The 18,373-nt window shown below is 40.6% G+C and overlaps 1 protein-coding gene across 1 annotated transcript in view; it reads right to left on the bottom strand.

Moving 5' to 3' along the window:
* Positions 1–1,488: 1,488 nt before the first annotated feature.
* LOC124776944 (serine protease inhibitor dipetalogastin-like) overlaps positions 1,489–18,373 on the bottom strand; it is a 382,087-nt gene continuing 365,202 nt past the window's right edge. The window contains exons 8-9 of the mRNA XM_047252169.1: positions 15,054–15,218; positions 1,489–1,694 (exon numbers count right to left, since the gene is read on the bottom strand). Of these exons, the coding sequence (XP_047108125.1) occupies positions 1,489–1,694; positions 15,054–15,218 (371 nt within the window). The remainder of the gene's footprint in view (positions 1,695–15,053; positions 15,219–18,373) is intronic.

The raw sequence follows: 18,373 nt of genomic DNA, 5'->3' as shown, positions 1-18,373 counted from the left end.
TAGCAGACGGTATGCATACACGCTGTTGAATGAACCGATGAAATTATATCATTGTAAGACACAGTTATGATATATGAGGGTAGGAGGAGATTGACGGAGAGAGAGGAGGAGGAGATGCACAGAGAAAAGAAAGAGGAGGAGATGGAGAGAGGAGGAGGTGGACATGGAAAGGATGCAAGAGGGGATGGACGGAGAGGGGAGAGGAGGTGATGGGCGGAGAGACGGAGGGGTAGCATAGCATAGAGAGAGAGGGAAGGAGGAGATGGACTAATAGAATTGAAATAAATACACAACAGGGCAATGCCGGATACTCAGGTATCAGTAATAAATCTTTATTTAACAATACTGCGTGGTTGTCATTTTTTCATCAAGTCCTGACAAAACAATGTTCCATTCTTTGGTAGGTTTTAATACGCTGACATAATTGATTCTCCAGTTTGTAAAACTAGCTTTCACTTTTCTACACTACACTATTCGTCTGCGCTAGTGGAACATCATTTAAATCAGCTGGGAAGCATATACTTGTGTTCGGATAGCAAATGACCAATACCTCAGAAAAATATTCAGTTGTTGGTTCTTCTCTTGTCATTAGGAAATCTTCAGTTATATCTAACACATTACTTGTGCTAATATTAGTTTCAGAGTCTCTATCAACTGAAATCTCTATAAATAACTCCTCTTTAAACACATCAACAGCAATACTCTAGAATGATAATCTAGGCAACTAGAAGTAATGTAACTAATTACTTTACAAATACAACTTTTCTCATTGCAGATTCATTTTGCGTACATTGTCTCCTAGAGTGTCCATTGTACTCCCTAACTTATTTCATACAATTTTTTTTCTCTAAATATCTCCACACTATTATCAAATTCTTAAGAAACGAGAAGAAGCGATAACTAAGCTTCAAAGTATTAGATTTTTCAGTTGCGGATCAGCCTGTGCATTTACAGCACACCATCATTTATTTATACTTGCCAAGGCTAATGAAATTAGGAAATTTGTGGTAAGCTCCTACGGGACCAAACTGCTGAGGCCATCGGCCCCTAGGCTTACACACTATTTAATCTAACTTAAAGTAACTTACGCTAAGGATAACACACACCTATGCTCGAGGGAGGACTTGAACCTCCGAAGAAGGGAGCCGCGCGAACTGTGGCAATGCGCCCCTGACCGCACGGCTACCACGCGTGGCGAGACCAATGAGCGTCCGCGATATCCAGTCCTTGCTGTCATCTCCTGCTGCAACAAAGAGTGTCACGTGATCCCAACGGACGAGTCTTGTAACCACTAAAGAAATGCACTGGGTTGTATGGACACTGCAGGCAGGACAGTGTTAAGTCTTGTTTGGCAGATAACCAAGTCGCTGGGATATCGTTTAATCGCGGACGTCTCACTCGGCTGTGCCTTATGTGAAATATTAGAGCGCGCCCATGGCGCTCCTTGTAGCTGACCGCAGCATAGCCGACTGGCTCCAGTGGCGGCTGCTAGCTGGCGGCGGCCACGTCCGCCGGGTCGCCAGCCGCTGGGGCCGGCGGTGTCTGCGCGCCGGACCCCTCCTGCTCGTCGCCGCCGCCATCATTGCCGCTGCCGGTGCTGCCCTCCTCTGTGTCTTCGCCCTCTCCTGGCTCTTCCTCTCCGGCGTCCTCATCATCCGACGGCAGGCAGACTCCTTTGTGCACAGCAGTCAGGTCTGCGAGCAGCGACCACAGTATGTTAGTCGAAGAGACAATGATCCGTGAATAAGGGAGCGAGCTGCACGACAAATGCTGTACCACACAATGATGCTTTTTTATCACACATCTGGCCATAAATCTCCGACCTCTTTCAATTTCACTTCATTACTCACTACCAACTGTTTTGGACCGAAAAAAGTGGCGTAGTGGTGAAACACTGGTTTCGATTCTGGAGGATAAAAGCTTTTAAAATCCTCATTAACTCCCTGAAAATAAATAGCGCAATGGTTTCCCTGAAATGGACCTGTCTGGATATTTGATTTACTTTTACATCCTGCTCCATCAAAGTAAGAGCATATGGACTATCAGACCAATTGTGTGATTGGATTGACGAGTTCCTAGATAACAGAACGCAGCGAGTCATTCTCATTGGAGAGAAGTCTTCCGAAGTAAGAGTGATTTCAGGTGTGACGCAGGGGAGAGTCGTAGGACCATTGCTATTCACAATATACATAAATGACCTTGTGGATGACATCGGAAGTTCACTGAGGCTTTTTTGCGGATGATGCTCTGGTATATCGAGAGGTTGTAATAATGGAAAATTGTACTTAAATGCAGGAGGATCTGCAGCGAATTGACGCATGGTGCAGGGAATGGCAATTGAATCTCAATGTAGACAAGTGTGATGTGCTTCGAATACATAGAAAGAAAGATCCCTTATCATTTAGCTACAATATAGCAGGTCAGCAACTGGAAGCAGTTAATTCCATAAATTATCTGGTAGTACGCATTAGGAGTGATTTAAAATAGAATGATCATATAAAGTTTATCGTCGGTGAAGCAGATGCCAGACTGAGATTCATTGGAAGAATCCTAAGGAAATGCAATCCGAAAACAAAGGAAGTAGGTTACAGTACGCTTGTCCACCCACTGCTTGAATACTGTTCAGCAGTGTGGGATCCGTACCAGATAGGCTTGATAGAAGAGATAGAGAAGATCCAACGGAGAGCAGCGCGCTTCGTTACAGGATCATTTAGTAATCGCGAAAGCGTTACGGAGATGATAGATAAACTCCAGTGGAAGACTCTACAGGAGAGACGCTCAGTAGCTCGGTAAGGGCTTTTGTTGAAGTTTCGAGAACATACCTTCACCGAGGAGTCAAGCAGTATATTGCTCCCTCCTACGTATATCTCGCGAAGAGACCATGAGGGTAAAATCAGAGAGATTAGAGCCCACACGGAGGCATACCGACAATCCTTCTTTCCTCGAACAATACGAGACTGGAATAGAAGGGAGAACCGATAGAGGTACTCAAGGTACCCTCCGCCACACACCGTCAGGTGGCTTGCGGAGTATGGATGTAGATGTAGATGTAGATCTCCGTCTCCAATGATCTGGTCGGTGGCGGTATAATGCAATTGATCAAAGGCAAACTTTTATTTACTAGTACACAAAACAATACATGCAATAATCTAGCACCCAAGCCATTAACATTTTTCACACAACTTCAGTTACTGATTTTCATTTATGTAGAAAGAGATGTTAAAATATAATTATTTATGCACGAATGTAATTACGAGGGTAGCCCCGAAAGTAAGGTCTCCTATTTTTTATAAGTACACAGACCTGTTTATTTCTACAATGGTTTACATCATTTTACAGCTTGAACATTTAGCTATTTTTCGACATAATCACCATTTCTGTCGATACATTTTTGTAGACGCTGTGGCAGTTTTTGTATGCCCATGTCATACCAGCTCGCCGCCATGCTGTTCAGAAAGAAAAGGACATAGTGATAGACATACCTGGGGTTGTGAAGCAGCTGAATGGGTTGAAAATAAATAAATCGCCTGGTCCTGATGGGATTCCATTTCGGTTTTACAGAGAGCACTCTACTGCATTGGCTCCTTACTTCGCGAATCTCTTGCCCAACGTTGGAAAAAAGCGCAGGTGACGCCTGTATATAAGAAGGGTAAAAGGACGGATCCTCAAAATTACAGACCAATATCCTTAACATCGGTTTGTTGCAGGATTCTCGAAAATATCCTCAGTTCGAATATAATGAATTTCCTTGAAACAGAGAAGTTGCTGTCCATGCGTCAGCGCGGCTTTAGAAAGCATCGCTCCTGCGAAACGCAACTCGCACTTTTTTCACATGATATCTTGCGAACCATGCATGAAGGGTATCAGACGGATGCCATATTCCTTGACTTCCGGAAAGCGTTTGACTCGGTGCCCCACTGCAGACTCCTAACTAAGGTACGAGCACATCGGATTCGTTCCCAAGTATGTGAGTGGCTCGAAGACTTCTTAAGTAATAGAACCCAGTACGTTGTCCTCGATGGTGAGTGTTCATTGGAGGTGAGGGTATTATCTGGAGTGCCCCATGGAAGTGTGGTAGGTCCGCTATTGTTTTCTATCTACATAAATGATCTTTTGGATAGGGTGGATAGCAATGTGCGGCTGTTTGCTGATGATGCTGTCGTGTACGGGAAGGTGTCGTCGTTGAGTGACTGTAGGAGGATACAAGATGACTTGGACAGGATTTGTGATTGCTGTAAAGAATGGCAGCCAACTCTAAATATAGATAAATGTAAGTTAATGCAGATGAAGAGTAAAAAGAACCCAGTAATGTTTGAATACTATATTAGTAGTGTAGCGCTTGACACAGTCAGGTCGATTAAATATTTGGGCGTAACACTGCAGAGAGATATGAAGTGGGACAAGCATGTAACGGCAGCTGTGGGGAAGGCGGATAGTCGTCTTCGATTCATTGGTAGAATTTTGGGAAGATGTGGTTCATCTGTAAAGGAGACCGCTTATAAAACACTAATACGACCTACTGTACTGCTCGAGCGATTGACATCCCTATCATGTCGGATTGAGGGAGGACATAGAAGCAATTCAGAGGCGGGCTGCTAGATTTGTTACTGGTAGGTTTGATCATCACGTGAGTGTTACGGAAATGCTTCAGGTACTCGGGAGTCTCTGGAGGAAAGGAGGCGTTCTTTTCGTGAATCGCTAGTGAGGAAATTTAGAGAAGCAGCATTTGAGGCTGACTACAGTACAATTTTACTGCCGCCAACTTATATTGCGCGGAAAGACCACAAAGATAAGATAAGAGACATTAGGGCTCGTACAGAGGCATATAGGCAGCCATTTTTCCCTCGTTCTGTTTGGGAGTGGAACAGGGAGAGAAGATGCTAGTTGTGGTACGAGGTACCCTCCGCCACGTACCGTATGGTGGATTGCGGAGTATGTATGTAGATGTAGATGTAGAACCTCTTCTTTCAGCTCGTCGTCGGAGCTGAATCGCTTTCTGGCCAAATGTTCTTTTAACCTGGAGAACAGGTGATAGTCACTGGGCGCCAAGTCAGGACTATAGAGTGTGTGTGTGATTATGTTCCACTGAAACTGTTGCAGGAGAGCAACGATTTGCCGAGCGATGTGGGCGAGCGTTGTCATAGAGAATGTGTTCATCCTTGCTCAAGATTCCTCCGTTCCTGAATTGCCTTTTTGAGTTTTTTCAGAGTCTCACAGTACTTGTCAGCGTTAATTGTGGTCCTAGCGATTCAGCTCCGACGACGAGGCGAAAGAAGAGGTTCATAATTTTCTGAACAGCATGGCGGGGAGCTGGTATGACATGGGCATACAAAAACTGCCACAGCGTCTACAAAAATGCATCGACAGAAATGGTGATTATGTCGAAAAATAGTTAAATATTCAATCTGTAAATTGATGTAAACCATTGTAGAAATAAACAGGTCTATGCACTTATAAAAAATAGGAGACCTTACTTTTGGGATTACCCTCGTATTTATGTACGAATGTATTTTGGGAGTAATATCATAATACTAAAGAATTATCTAACAAATATTGTAATCTTGAAAACATCAGTAACAGTGATTATTATTATTGTTATTATTATTTTTGGTATTACTATTTTTACTATGTTCTATTCTCTCTAATACTTACAGCATTAATTTTAAATGTAAAAATAATGAAATCAAAATACTAAGATGTAAACGTATAACACTCAACGATGATGTTATCTCATTGTCAAATTGCGTCTTTGTGCATTTAGGTATATCTTTGTTTACTTTTCTTTTGGTATTTTCAAGTAACTGTGAGTTGGGAGTCGCATATGTTACGTTGTTGATGTGCGCACATATCGCACACGTTGTATTTGGTGTAGTGAAGCTATAAAGGATGTATTAAAATGAATCAAGACTCAAATCGCTCGTAACCTCCAATAACCTTTCATTCAAAAATTAATTCATATGACAAAACCGAAACCAAGAACTTTTTTTATCAATTGGGAAAAAAGGTACTGCAAGACTAGCTGTACCAAGAATTGGAAGGAACTGTACTGGACGTCCCAACAATATAATCACTAATATTCAGAGTAAAATCAAAATAGATATCCTAATCTTAACCTCTTTCGCTGTGGTTTTTAAGGAACTGAAAAACTTCACGCAAGCCAGAACACTGCGAAAAGACTGAGGTTTGTCAAGCAATGGTTTAATACTCAATTTTGTCATTATTTGAAAGAGATTATATAGGAATCGGACTTTAAATGTTAATTATCCATTCTGCCTTTTACTACTGGATGATGGATAAAGAAAGTTAAAGCGCCAGGAGGTGCCAAAACTGCGCTCCACCAATGTCCATGTTCGGGATGTCTTGTCACAGCCACTGCTCCCAACATGGTGAATCGTGCGGATGCCATCATTCGTGCAGACCTGCGCATCACAACTCTTGGCACTACAGCTATCAGTGAACATTGGAAGTATGTGTTTAATGATCGGGAGATTCTTGGATTTGGATTTTAAAGTTGTGCTCAAGATGGGTTCCACGCATGCTCACAACAAACTATACGATTCAACGAAAATTGGAGCAATTTGAGGCCAATGGGGAGATTATTGGGTCACGGATTGTTATGGGCTTCGAGACTTGGGTATATCACTTTGAGCTGAAAAAAAGGCAATCACTTTGTAAAATTCCTTTGCTGAAGTATTGACTTCCTTACTATTTGTAAGGAGTCTACCAACTTGATTAAGTAAGAAGATTTTTTGTAGAGCTTGCACAGTTGTCAGTAACGATAGATTTTTGCTTTCTGTAGGAACTTTGATAAAGGATACAAATCTCCTGAAACATGTCTTCAAGAAACTCTAGTGTGCAAGTGAGACTACACTACATCAGCGGAGTCATATTCAAAATGACCTAGTTTCTTGAGACTGGAGATATTCTTAACTGCATTGTCCGCTGCATGCCTGACAATCTTGTGGGCATCGTGTGAATCTGAGTACTATTGCAGGAAAGATTCCCGAGTCACTAACTGCTTTCTTCTCGTAATCGTCTCTTTCCCCACAGACATAATACGTAAATAAGCAACTGCTGTTACTACAGTCAGTCGTCAAGTAAACTACTTTGCATACTGTTGCACGCAATCCAAGCAGGCAATGCCCATATCTAAAGAGAAACGCGAGCGATAGCCTGCGACAGCCGTAAATAAATATGAAGAGATCCCACAAACGTAAAGACTACACGGGCTGAATTCTAATTTCTATTATTTTAAACTACACTGTTTTCTCTCTGCATACCTTATCTAAACTGTTCATTACATAGCAAACATGTAATAAATATTGTTCCTTGGCTACACATTTCACTTTACGCTGCTGTCAAGATCAATATAAAATGATATTGGAAATTAACGTCAACAGTTGTCTGCACAGTTTACAGTGCAGTCAATCTACCTCTGCATCTATGCTCTGCAAGTCTCCATATAATGTGTGGCAAGGGATACTTTGGTCCTAGTAACCGCTCACTCTCTTCCTATCCCATTCCAATAGTAAAGAACAGCGGCTTTCTGTTGTGTTCCGTGAGAGCTCGATTTTCTCTGAGGTTCTCGTCATTATCGTTTAGAAATATATTGGGAACTCATGTATTTCTCACAGAGTCGTAATTTTAATAATAATATTAATAATAAAAATAATAATAATAATAACAATACCATTCCGACCTTATTTCTTCCGTTAGAGGGTTCGGATGAGTATCTCCGCTCAGTTCTTTTTTCAGTCTTCCGTTTTCCTTGTGTCACTCCGTCCAGGTAAGAGTTCTAAACAAACTGTCAGAACTCAAGAAACGGCAGAACGATTGAAGTGTAAGCATCATCCTGCGTTGATAAATTATATTTCCTTAGCAATCGTTGAATGAACTGCAGTATGGCATATAGCTATTCTACAACTTGTTACGTGTGTCTGTTGAAACTTTAAATCGCAAGTTATTGGACAATTATTTAACGCATACAACTTTATAAAATAGGCAGCTACAGCCGTCCGCGAGAGGCGACATACATTTACAATCTCGGCTTCCGATTTCTTGAAGATTTTTCCTTGAAGAGGTTGAGATAGTTCGCATAAGAACACACTACCCTTGCATACTTTAAATAAGCAGATAGAGCTAACACACTGCGGTATTCTAATTAATTTTGATTGTTTGAACACTATAATTTAACTCCTTGGATCCAATGATCTTCAGTATTCATCAAACCTTTCTTAGGTGTCCACAGCTATTCAGTACTCTGAGAGAAGCATATTTGTGCCATAAGCTGTACCATTGTGTGTTTATTCTCTGTCGGTTTCAGTTATTAGATGTTTGTTACAACTAAAAGCGGTAGAGAATAAACATACAATTGTGCATCTGGTGGCACGAATATGCATTTTATACTCACTTTTGGTACCTTATTCGCTCATTATTCATATGTAGCATTCTCTATAATACAATGAGCTATCGTTATGATAGTCACGTGAAGTTTTTTACTATGTTCTTTGGTCTGTAGATTCAATGTTATATTGTTAAGGCGCTCGCCAACCTTTGGAGTTCAAAATCCCGCCGCGCCTATCACGTGTTGTTGTCTTTCCTCCTATTAAAGCCCGCCAGTTTAGTGTACAGCTGACCGACTCCAGGGCTTTATCTTCGAGATAACCGACTACAGGATATGTAAATTTCGTATGGTGTATTTGGACACTGAAGTTACGTAACGCGGTTTATTAATCTGTTCTTCTGGTTTCCTGGCTTGTCATTATAAATGGGTCTCCTGTTATCTGATATGTTCATTTTTGGTTCTGACTAGTTGGTTACTGGTAAGTGTCTTAAATAAGGTTTTTAACCTTACAAGAGTTTTAATATTTTTAGTCCTACAGCTGCATTAAATTTGCACATGTAGGCCCATAGTTTACTTAATTTCTCGCTTCCTGACTTTTTATCTTGCATAACTTTCTCTATCTGGGGGTTGTTATCCTTGTAGTAACAGGGGTGGTTGGAGGGTTACGTTTCTGAGTCAGACGCTCTATTGATGGTGTCTTATTTTATGCTTCTTGTATTAGAATTTAATCACAATTTACTACATTAACCACTGATCTTTTCATCGTAGTACCTCAACCCCTGCACGTTTCGCTCCAATGCCCTGTCTGTTGTTGTTTTTTGACGGCTCCCCCTTTTCATAGGGTTGGATTCTGCGACTACGAACGTTGGGAGTGTCTCCGTGTGCTAATCTATGCGACACTAGTGTAAGATTGCATCGGCATCGAAACACACCAATGTTGAATTTGTATCTGTCCTGAGACGCCATTACCGGCCTCATTTGAACTCTTCTGTTGGGAGAGTTAATTTGGAGTTGGAACGACTGTTTGGGTCGGGTGCGGGGGCTCGTATTGGTGTGGTTCCTGTTGATTCTCTCAGTAGGTGGGACTATACCAGGCACAGCCTATATCTCAACAGGAAAGGGAAGGGGAAACTGGCTGCGGCAATAGCAGTATATTTAAGGAGGGGAGGCACTGCCATGAATGGTAAAATACCAGTGGTTACAGGTGTTGGAGCAGCACCTTTTTTAGGATAGGTAAGACAGAAAGATGTCAAGTTCTACGAGAGGTCAGGATTGAAACAAATCTTCAGTTTAGGAAACAAATTAAACAGCACAATTCTAGCACATTGGATCACCAATCACAGCTGTCAATTATAAATTTTCACCAATCACCAGAAATTTTATCTCCACCAAGTTGTATCTCAGTCCTCAGTAATTGCATTGATGAATTAAAGTTACCCAACCCAGTTGACTTAATCTGCCTCTCTGAACACCATGTGGCCACTGGTATAGGAACTAGGCCTAAGCACAATGAGAAACTCAGACAGAAGAGTACTGCAAATGTTAGAATAAGGAAAGGTTCTCATAAAAGTATAATTAAAAATAATGTAAGTATATTTCATCAAAATATTGGGAGTTTAAAGAATAAAATAGATGAGCTTCTGGTTTGTTTAGAAGATTTAGAAGTTGAGGATGAAATAGATATACTATGCCTGTCTGAGCATCACATTGTTACTGATATGGATAAGGTAAATGTAAGTGGATATAAGCTCTCTGCACATGTAATGAGAGAAAATATGGAGAAAGGTGGAGTTGCCATATATGTCAAAAGTTATCAATGTGCAAAAAGTATAGAAACAAAAAAGTTTTGTGTAGAGAAACATATAGAAGCATGTGCCTGTGAGCTTAAATTAAATAAAGGCACATTTATAATTGTAACTGTATATAGGTCCCCATTAGGAAATTTTCATCTATTTCTGAAAAATTTGGACTCCTTGTTGTACTATCTGTCAGACAGGGGGAAGCAAATTATTATTTGTGGGGACTTCAATGTAGATTCTCTGAAAGAGGGTAATAGGAAAAATGACCTTGAAGTATTACTCGGTTCTTTCAATTTGACACCCATTATTGATTTTCCTACTCGGGTGGTAAAGGATAGCAGCTCACTAATAGATAACTTCTTTATAGACCAAGATAAGTTTAACCAGATAAATGCTCAGCCTGTTGAGAATGGTCTTTCTGATCATGGTGCACAGCTAGTTACAATATATGACATAGCTCCATTCAGCAATACTAAACAGTCCTCCAAAGTAGTACGTTCAGTCAACAATTTAACAATTGCAAATTTCAGGGAAAGCCTACAGCAGTTAGACTGGGATGAGGTGTACCGTGAACCTGATGCCAATTTAAAATATAATTTATTTCATGACATTTTTGTAAATGCATTTGAAAACTGCTTCCCCAAGAAAATAGTTAAATATACTCATAAGAAACCTTGTAACAAACCATGGCTTACTAAGGGTATAAAAATATCTTGTAACCGGAAAAGGGAAATGTATCTGACAGCAAGAAAGAGTAGTGAGCCAGAAACTATCAAACATTATAAAAACTACTGTGTTATATTAAGAAAAGTTATTAAAAAATCTAGAAGTATGTGTATCATGTCTGAAATCAGCAACTCTGATAATAAAATTAAAACAATTTGGAATATTATTAAAAGAGAAACAGGTCAACCAAGAGCACAGGAAGACAGTATTACCATCAAATTGAATGAAAACTTTACAAACAAAAAGTCAGAAGTTGAAAATATTTTTAATAATCATTTTCTAAATGTTGTGGATATAGTAGGATCCAGGTGTTCATTAGAAGATGCTAGGCTGTTATTGGAAGAGGCCATACCTATGCAATTTGATACAATTGAAATCTCACCCACTTCTCCCTCTGAAATTAGGAAAATAATAAACTTGGTTAAAAGCAAAAACTCACATGGAATTGATGGCATTTCCAGCAAAATACTAAAAGCTTGTTCTCAACAGATAAGTAAGATTCTCAGCCACTGTGTAATAGCTCTCTGGAACAGGGCATTTTCCCTGATATGCTATTGTTATACCTTCGCACAGAAAGGGGGATAGATCTGATGTCAACAATTACCGTCCAATCTCCCTTCCAACAGCTTTATCCAAAATTTTTGAGAAAGTAATGTATTCAAGAGTAGCTTCACATATCTGTAAAAATTAAGTACTAACAAAATGTCAGTTTGGTTTCCAGAAAGGTTTTTCAACAGCAAATGCCATATATGCCTTCACCAATCAAATTTTGAATGATCTGAATAACCGAACACCACCCATTGGGATTTTTTGTAATCTCTCAAAGGCTTTTGATTGTGTAAATCATGAAATTCTGCTAGACAAGCTCAAGTATTGTGGCATGAGTGGGACAGTGAACAAATGGTTTAATTCGTACCTAACTGGAAGAGTGCAGAAAGTTGAAATAAGTAGTTCTCGTAACATGCAAAGATCAGCACATTCCTCAAACTGGGGAACTATCAAAAATGGGGTTCCACGAGGGTCAGTCTTGGGTCCTTTGTTGTTCTTAATATATATTAGTGACTTGCCATTCTACATTCATGAAGAGGCAAAGTTAGTTCTCTTTGCTGATGATACAAGTATAGTAATCACACCTGACAAACAAGAATTAACTGATGAAATTGTCAATACTGTCTTTCAGAAAATTACTAAGTGGTTCCTTGTAAACGGACTCTCACTGAATTTTGATAAGACACAGTACACACAGTTCCGTACAGTAAATGGTATGATGCCATTAATAAATATAGACCTTAATCAGAAGCATATAGCTAAGGTAGAATATTCCAAATTTTTAGGTGTGTCCATTGATGAGAGATTAAATTGGAAGAAACACATTGATTATCTGCTGAAACGTTTGAGTTCAGCTACTTACGCAATAAGGGTCACTGCAAGTTTTGGTGATAAACATCTTAGTAAATTAGCTTACTACGCCTATTTTCACTCATTGCTTTCATATGGTATCATATTTTGGGGTAATTCATCTCTGAGGAATAAAGTATTTATTGCACAAAAGCGTGTAATCAGAATAATAGCTGGAGTCCACCCAAGATCATCCTGCAGACATTTATTTAAGGATCTAGGGATATTCACAGCTTCTCAGTATATATACTCTCATATGAAATTTGTTATTAACAACCAAACCCAATTCAAAAGTAATAGCAGTGTGCATAACTACAATACTAGGAGAATGGATGATCTTCACTATTCGAGATTAAATCTAACTTTGGGACAGAAAGGGGTGAATTATACTGCCACTAAAGGCTTTGGTCACTTACCAAATAGTATCAAAAGTCTGGCAGATAACCAACAAGTATTTAAGAAGAAATTAAAAGAATTTCTGAATGACAACTCCTTCTACTCCATAGAGGAATTTTTAGATATAAATTAAGAAAAAAATTATAAAAAAATTAAATAAAAATTTAAAAAACACAAAAAATAAAAAGTTGCTATATTAACTTAAGTATGTTGTTAAATTAACTTAATTACGTCATGTATTGGAAAATTTGACTCGTTCCACATCATTACGAAATATCGTATTCATGATCCATGGAACTAGTATTAATCTAATCTAATCTAAGTACTTTTTATTTAGGTTTACTTTCATTGGCTGTCATTAATTAATTTTTTAAATATATGAGTGCAGATTGCACGAATGATTTCCTTTCCATGTAGCATCACCTAAGACGCCACTTCAACATAGTGAAACTGGTTGCGTGAATAAATCATCGATGGACAGCTTTTTGTGGTTTTATTCAAGTTCAGTCTACCAATTATTTAATGGTTGTGAGGTGTTTCCAGTGATTGATAGCCAGACTTACAGTGAATCGGTAATCGGTATTTCTGCTGATTTATGAGCAATCGTTTGGGGCAGCTGCCAGCCTCTGCGTCAATCCCCCACGCTTTGGTGGTCTTTCTACATTTCGTTAGAAAGATTTTTTAACCGGCTTCTGATATTGCCTACCGATTTCGCGCAAAATTTACTATCTGTGAAAAATTTAATATACAAGAAACTTAAGTATTATAGTCAAAATGGTTGTAATGGATGCCCACATTTATACCTATAATTTACGGTGCTTATTTATTAATCAGGAATAAGAGTCTCCTTTTTCATATTAGATTATTACAAACATCATTTTGTTGGTTGTAAAGTACTTACTGACTGGATAATTTGTATACATAGTCCGTTATCTCTGCCGGTCGCAGAAGCTGACTTTTCTAAACAAATATACTTTCTGGAACGACAAACATGTTTGTCATTGTCGTCTTGAATTGTAACTTACCTATTGCTACTACGACCTAAATTACTTACTGTACTTGAAAATGTTCGTCGAGTTAAAGTTATAAGTTATCTGGCCCTAATGACAGTCTCTGATCTCTGCCCGTAGTACAAGCCAGGACAAACATTCTGAATACAAAACACATTTTTGGATACCTAAAAATGTATACACAAGGATGTATCATAAATTCGTGATTATTATTTCCCGTCGTTCCGTTCGTTTTTAAAGATGTTTTCTCTTCATTCCCACATGGACCCTTATCCCTACAATTACTCTTATTACAAATACTGTCATTGTTTAAAACTGAAAAAGTGCGAAAGTTTCGCATGGGTTCTGATTCTTCACTATTTCTCACCAGCCGGGGACATATAATGTTGGATCAATGGAAGATATAGATTTTTTTTTTAAGTCTTCAATCTTACTGGTTTCATAAGGCCTGGCACGAAACTCTCTTCGTCTCAGAGAAGCACTTGCAACAACCTGCTTCACAGTTATTTTCAGGATGTATTCCAATCTCTGTGTCTCAGTTATTCCCTGATGTCTTGACAGATCTCCTATCATCCTGTTCCTTCTCCTTGTCTGCTTCTTCCATATATACCTTTCCTCGTCGATTCTCCGGAGAACCTTCTCATCAATTACCTTATCAGTCCACTTAATTTTCAACATTCTTCTGTTTCACCACATCTCAAATGCTTCGATTGTCTTCTGTTTCGATTTTCCCACAGTTTGTGTTTCACCACCATACAATGGTGTGCTCCAAACGTGCGTTCTCAGAAATTTCCTCAAATTAAGGCCTATGTTTGATACTAATACATTTCTCTTGGCCAGGAATGTCATTTTTGCCGATGCTCATCTCTTTTTTATGTACTTCTTGCTCCGTCCGAGATGGGCTATTTTGCTGCCTAGGTAACAGAATTCCCTTTCTCCATCTATTTCGTGCTCACCAAATCTGATATAAGTTTCTCATTGTTCTCATTTCTGCTACTTCTCTTCGATTTACTCTTACTCCATATTCTTGTCATTGATATCCTTTCATCTTGTATCTTACTTCAACGAATAGCGGGTGGGTTTTAGCAAAGGATGATTTAGCAAGCGCGAGAGTGTGACACTGATGCATATCAGACGTCAGCGCCAGACGTTGCAAGAGAAGCAATGTGCATCAGGGAGAGGCTATGTGTTACAATTTCGAGGGATCACGGTAGAGGAAGACTCGAGAAACGTGTTACACCTCGCTTAATGACCTCGACGAGAAAATCAGATAAATTTGAGCTAGTACCAACGCTTACTGACAGCTCCCCCCAAGTGAGCAGACTCTTATTCTCAGACCAGCAGTGTGGCCTTAGTTCGAGTGCAGAGAGATGTACGCACCGTCGGTGGCGGTGGTCATGGCGCACATGAGCGCCAGAGGGTTGCCGTAGGTGAGTCCGTCGCTGCCGCAGACGGGCGCCGCCTGCAGAGCCTCCGGCACCAGCCGCAGCCGCTCGCACGGGTGGTCCGAGGAGTCGCACGGGATGCCCACCTTGGTGATGCTGTCTGCAACGACCAAGACTCAAGTTACATACTATTCGTTTTTGATTCACCGCAAGAGAAACTCTCGCAAAGAAATTATAAACTATCAAAATACTCGACGTAAGACGCAAACTGGTGTGTGTGGCTTTCCGCGGGGGCCAATACTGCAAGCCAGGCTTCAAGCGCTACATACACCGCGCCGTTCCTCGGACTGTCACAGGTGGCGCAAAAGTTTCAGCCGAACTAAAAGTGTCAGGAACTATCCTGTCATCAAAAACAGCTCGTAATTCTGTCATTGCACGAACTATCCTTTCATCAAGCCCACCTGTTAATACTGTCATAGACGCTTTTTTTGCATCACTTCGGTTCCGAGAGTTTCGGAACCTGTACAGAAAATTGGAATAGACATCTACATAAACATCATTTCCGACTTTTAATTGCTCATGGAAACCGCACATTTCCTGTTGTACCATCATGCAGTGAGACCTTCAGAGGTGGTGGTGCAGATTACTGCACACACCGGTACCTCTAATACCCAGTAGCACGTCCTCTTGCATTGATGCATGCCTGTATGCGTCGTGGCATACTATCCACAAGTCATTCACAAGATGTGCATTAAGGGGGCGCGAATTGTCTTCCATGAAGACGAATGCCTCGTCAATATGCTGCCGATATGGTTGTACCATCGGCCGGAGGTATCGTAAAGCCGTTAGGGCGCCTTCCATGGCCACCAGCAGCGTACGTCGCCCCACATAATGCAAAACTTCAGGGAACCTCCACCTTGCTGCACTCGCTGGACAGTGTGTCTAAGTCGATCGGACTGGCCGGGTTGCCTCCAAACACATCTCCGACAATTGTCTGGTTGAAGGCATATGCAACAATCATCGGCGAAGAGAACGTGATGTCAGTCCTGAGCGGTCCATTCGGCATGCTGTCGGGCCCATCTGTACCGCGCTGCATGGTGTCGTGGACGCAAAGATGGACTTCGCTGAGGACGTCGGAAGTGAAGTTGTGCATCATTCAGACTATTGCGCACAGTTTGAGTCGTAACACGACGACCTGTGGCTGCACGAAAGGCAGTATTCTACATGGTGACGTTGCTATCAGGGTTCATCCGAGCCATAATCCATAGCTAGCGGCCATCCAATGCAGTAGCAGCCCTTGGCCGGCCTGACCGAGGCATGTCATCGGCAGTTCCTCTGTATCTCCTCCATGTCCGAACAACATCACTTTGGTTCTATCTGAGATGCCTGGACACTTCCCTTGTTGAGAGCCCTTCCTGTCACAAAGGATCAATGCTGACGCGATCGATCCGCGGTATTGACCGTCTAGTCATGATTGAACTACAGACAACACCAGCCGTGTACCCCCTACCTGGTGGAATGACTGGAACTGATCGGCTGTCGGATCCCCTTCGTCTAATAGGCGCTGCTCATGCATGGTTGTTTACATCTTTTGGCGGGTTTAGTGACCTCTCTGAAAAGTCAAAGGGACTGTGTCTGTGATACAATATCCACAGTCAACGGCCATCTTCAGGAGTTCTGGGAACCGGGTAAGGCCTTTGCATCGCTCCTGTCACTTGTTAGGACGATATCGCTATAGGCATGAGTCATCGACAGATGTCACCAGCTGACATGGACCTGAGTTACAGAGCTGCACGTAGTCGTACTAGTAGGCGGCAGAGGTCAGCAGTTGACGGACAGTGCTAGCAGTCGTAGTCAAAACAGTGTTGTAAAGTTATGTTTGATTAATATTTAATGTATTTGCATAATTATAATTGTAGTAATTAGCAGTGTGAGTGTTGTATGAGTGAAGAAGAACAGAAGTAAATGAAAATTGTTTTGTTTATTCACGAAGTACCAGTTAAACTATACAGAGGATTTACTATAATTAAATGTGCAGTCAGGTTATGGTACTAATAAATCGTGAGTAGAACGCAAATTAATCGGTAATTTCAGAAGGAGTAATTTTATATTTGGTACTTTTCTAAATTTATTTAGCGATTGCCATAGAAAGAAATGTTTTACGATGATTGGTCATTGAAGTAAAGCGCAGGTTAGCGCGGGATAATACTGCAACCTGATTTGCTGTTTGTGATATCAGCCAATCAGAAAAATGCAGGCTCACGCCAATCAATGCTGGGAACAAAGCCTTTGGTGTGATCTAAGTAAGTCGGGGCTGAGGGTTTGAACTAGTAACAAGTCACTGAAAGCAGCTCCGACGAAAGTACTGTAAAATCGCGGGAAAATGCTAATTACGAGTTCGCGAAGTAGTACAAAGTGTATGCCTCGGGCATGGATGTGCGTGATGTCCTTAGGTTAGTTAGGTTTAAGTAGTTCTAAGTTCTAGGGGACTGATGACCACAGCTGTTAAGTCCCATAGTGCTCAGAGCCATTTTGAAAGTGCAAAGTGTATTTAAATGAACGGTATAGTGGATGTTGTGTGGAATTTCGGACGGAATGTCAAAATTATTGCTTTTGACTGTTAGTTGAAACCGTGTGGCGTGTTGTGCGATCTAAGACTGGAACAGGTATTATGTGTAGAGCAGAGTGCACAACATTTGAGCGAGCATTTTCATAACTAAACGGTCTAGTGAACTCTATTAACTTCGGTAACGGGTGTAAATATCATAAACTGGCTACGTGTGTGATTGTGGTGTGATTGGGAACTTTACATTGTGTAGACACTTAGTACGGACTTGGCAGTATTGACTGTGATCTTTATCGTAAAAATACGCCTGAAAATTTACATTGCCAAGTTAAAACTTTTATTTCAGTATTAGCCACATCCCGTTTACCGGACGATTCTATGTATGTTGCGACCTGCAATAGCAGTAGTGGTCTAGTGTTTTCTACTACAGCTTTTAGCTAGACAAATGAACATTGCTAGACATTGGCAGGGCGGTGAACAGTAACGTGCCGCGCCGTACAGGTGATGCAAAACTTTTTTTGGTGTGTATAGAATATGAACAGCACTACAGTATGAGTTCTACATTACGGAATATTAAGATATTGATGTCGAAGTATGGGCTAATATTCCTGATTGCCAAATGGGTCGATCAACAAGGTTTGGAACGTATGCGTACAAGAAGAAGAACTGCACCAGAACAACCTCGAGAACGAGTTCTGCAATTAAACATTTAGAAGGAAAGCTCATTGAACTTTGTAATTTGAGAAAGA

The sequence above is a fragment of the Schistocerca piceifrons genome, chromosome 1 (genome assembly GCF_021461385.2).
Source record: "Schistocerca piceifrons isolate TAMUIC-IGC-003096 chromosome 1, iqSchPice1.1, whole genome shotgun sequence".
NCBI classification, from domain to species: domain Eukaryota; kingdom Metazoa; phylum Arthropoda; class Insecta; order Orthoptera; family Acrididae; genus Schistocerca; species Schistocerca piceifrons.
This window is presented reverse-complemented; position numbering and strand designations above follow the sequence as displayed.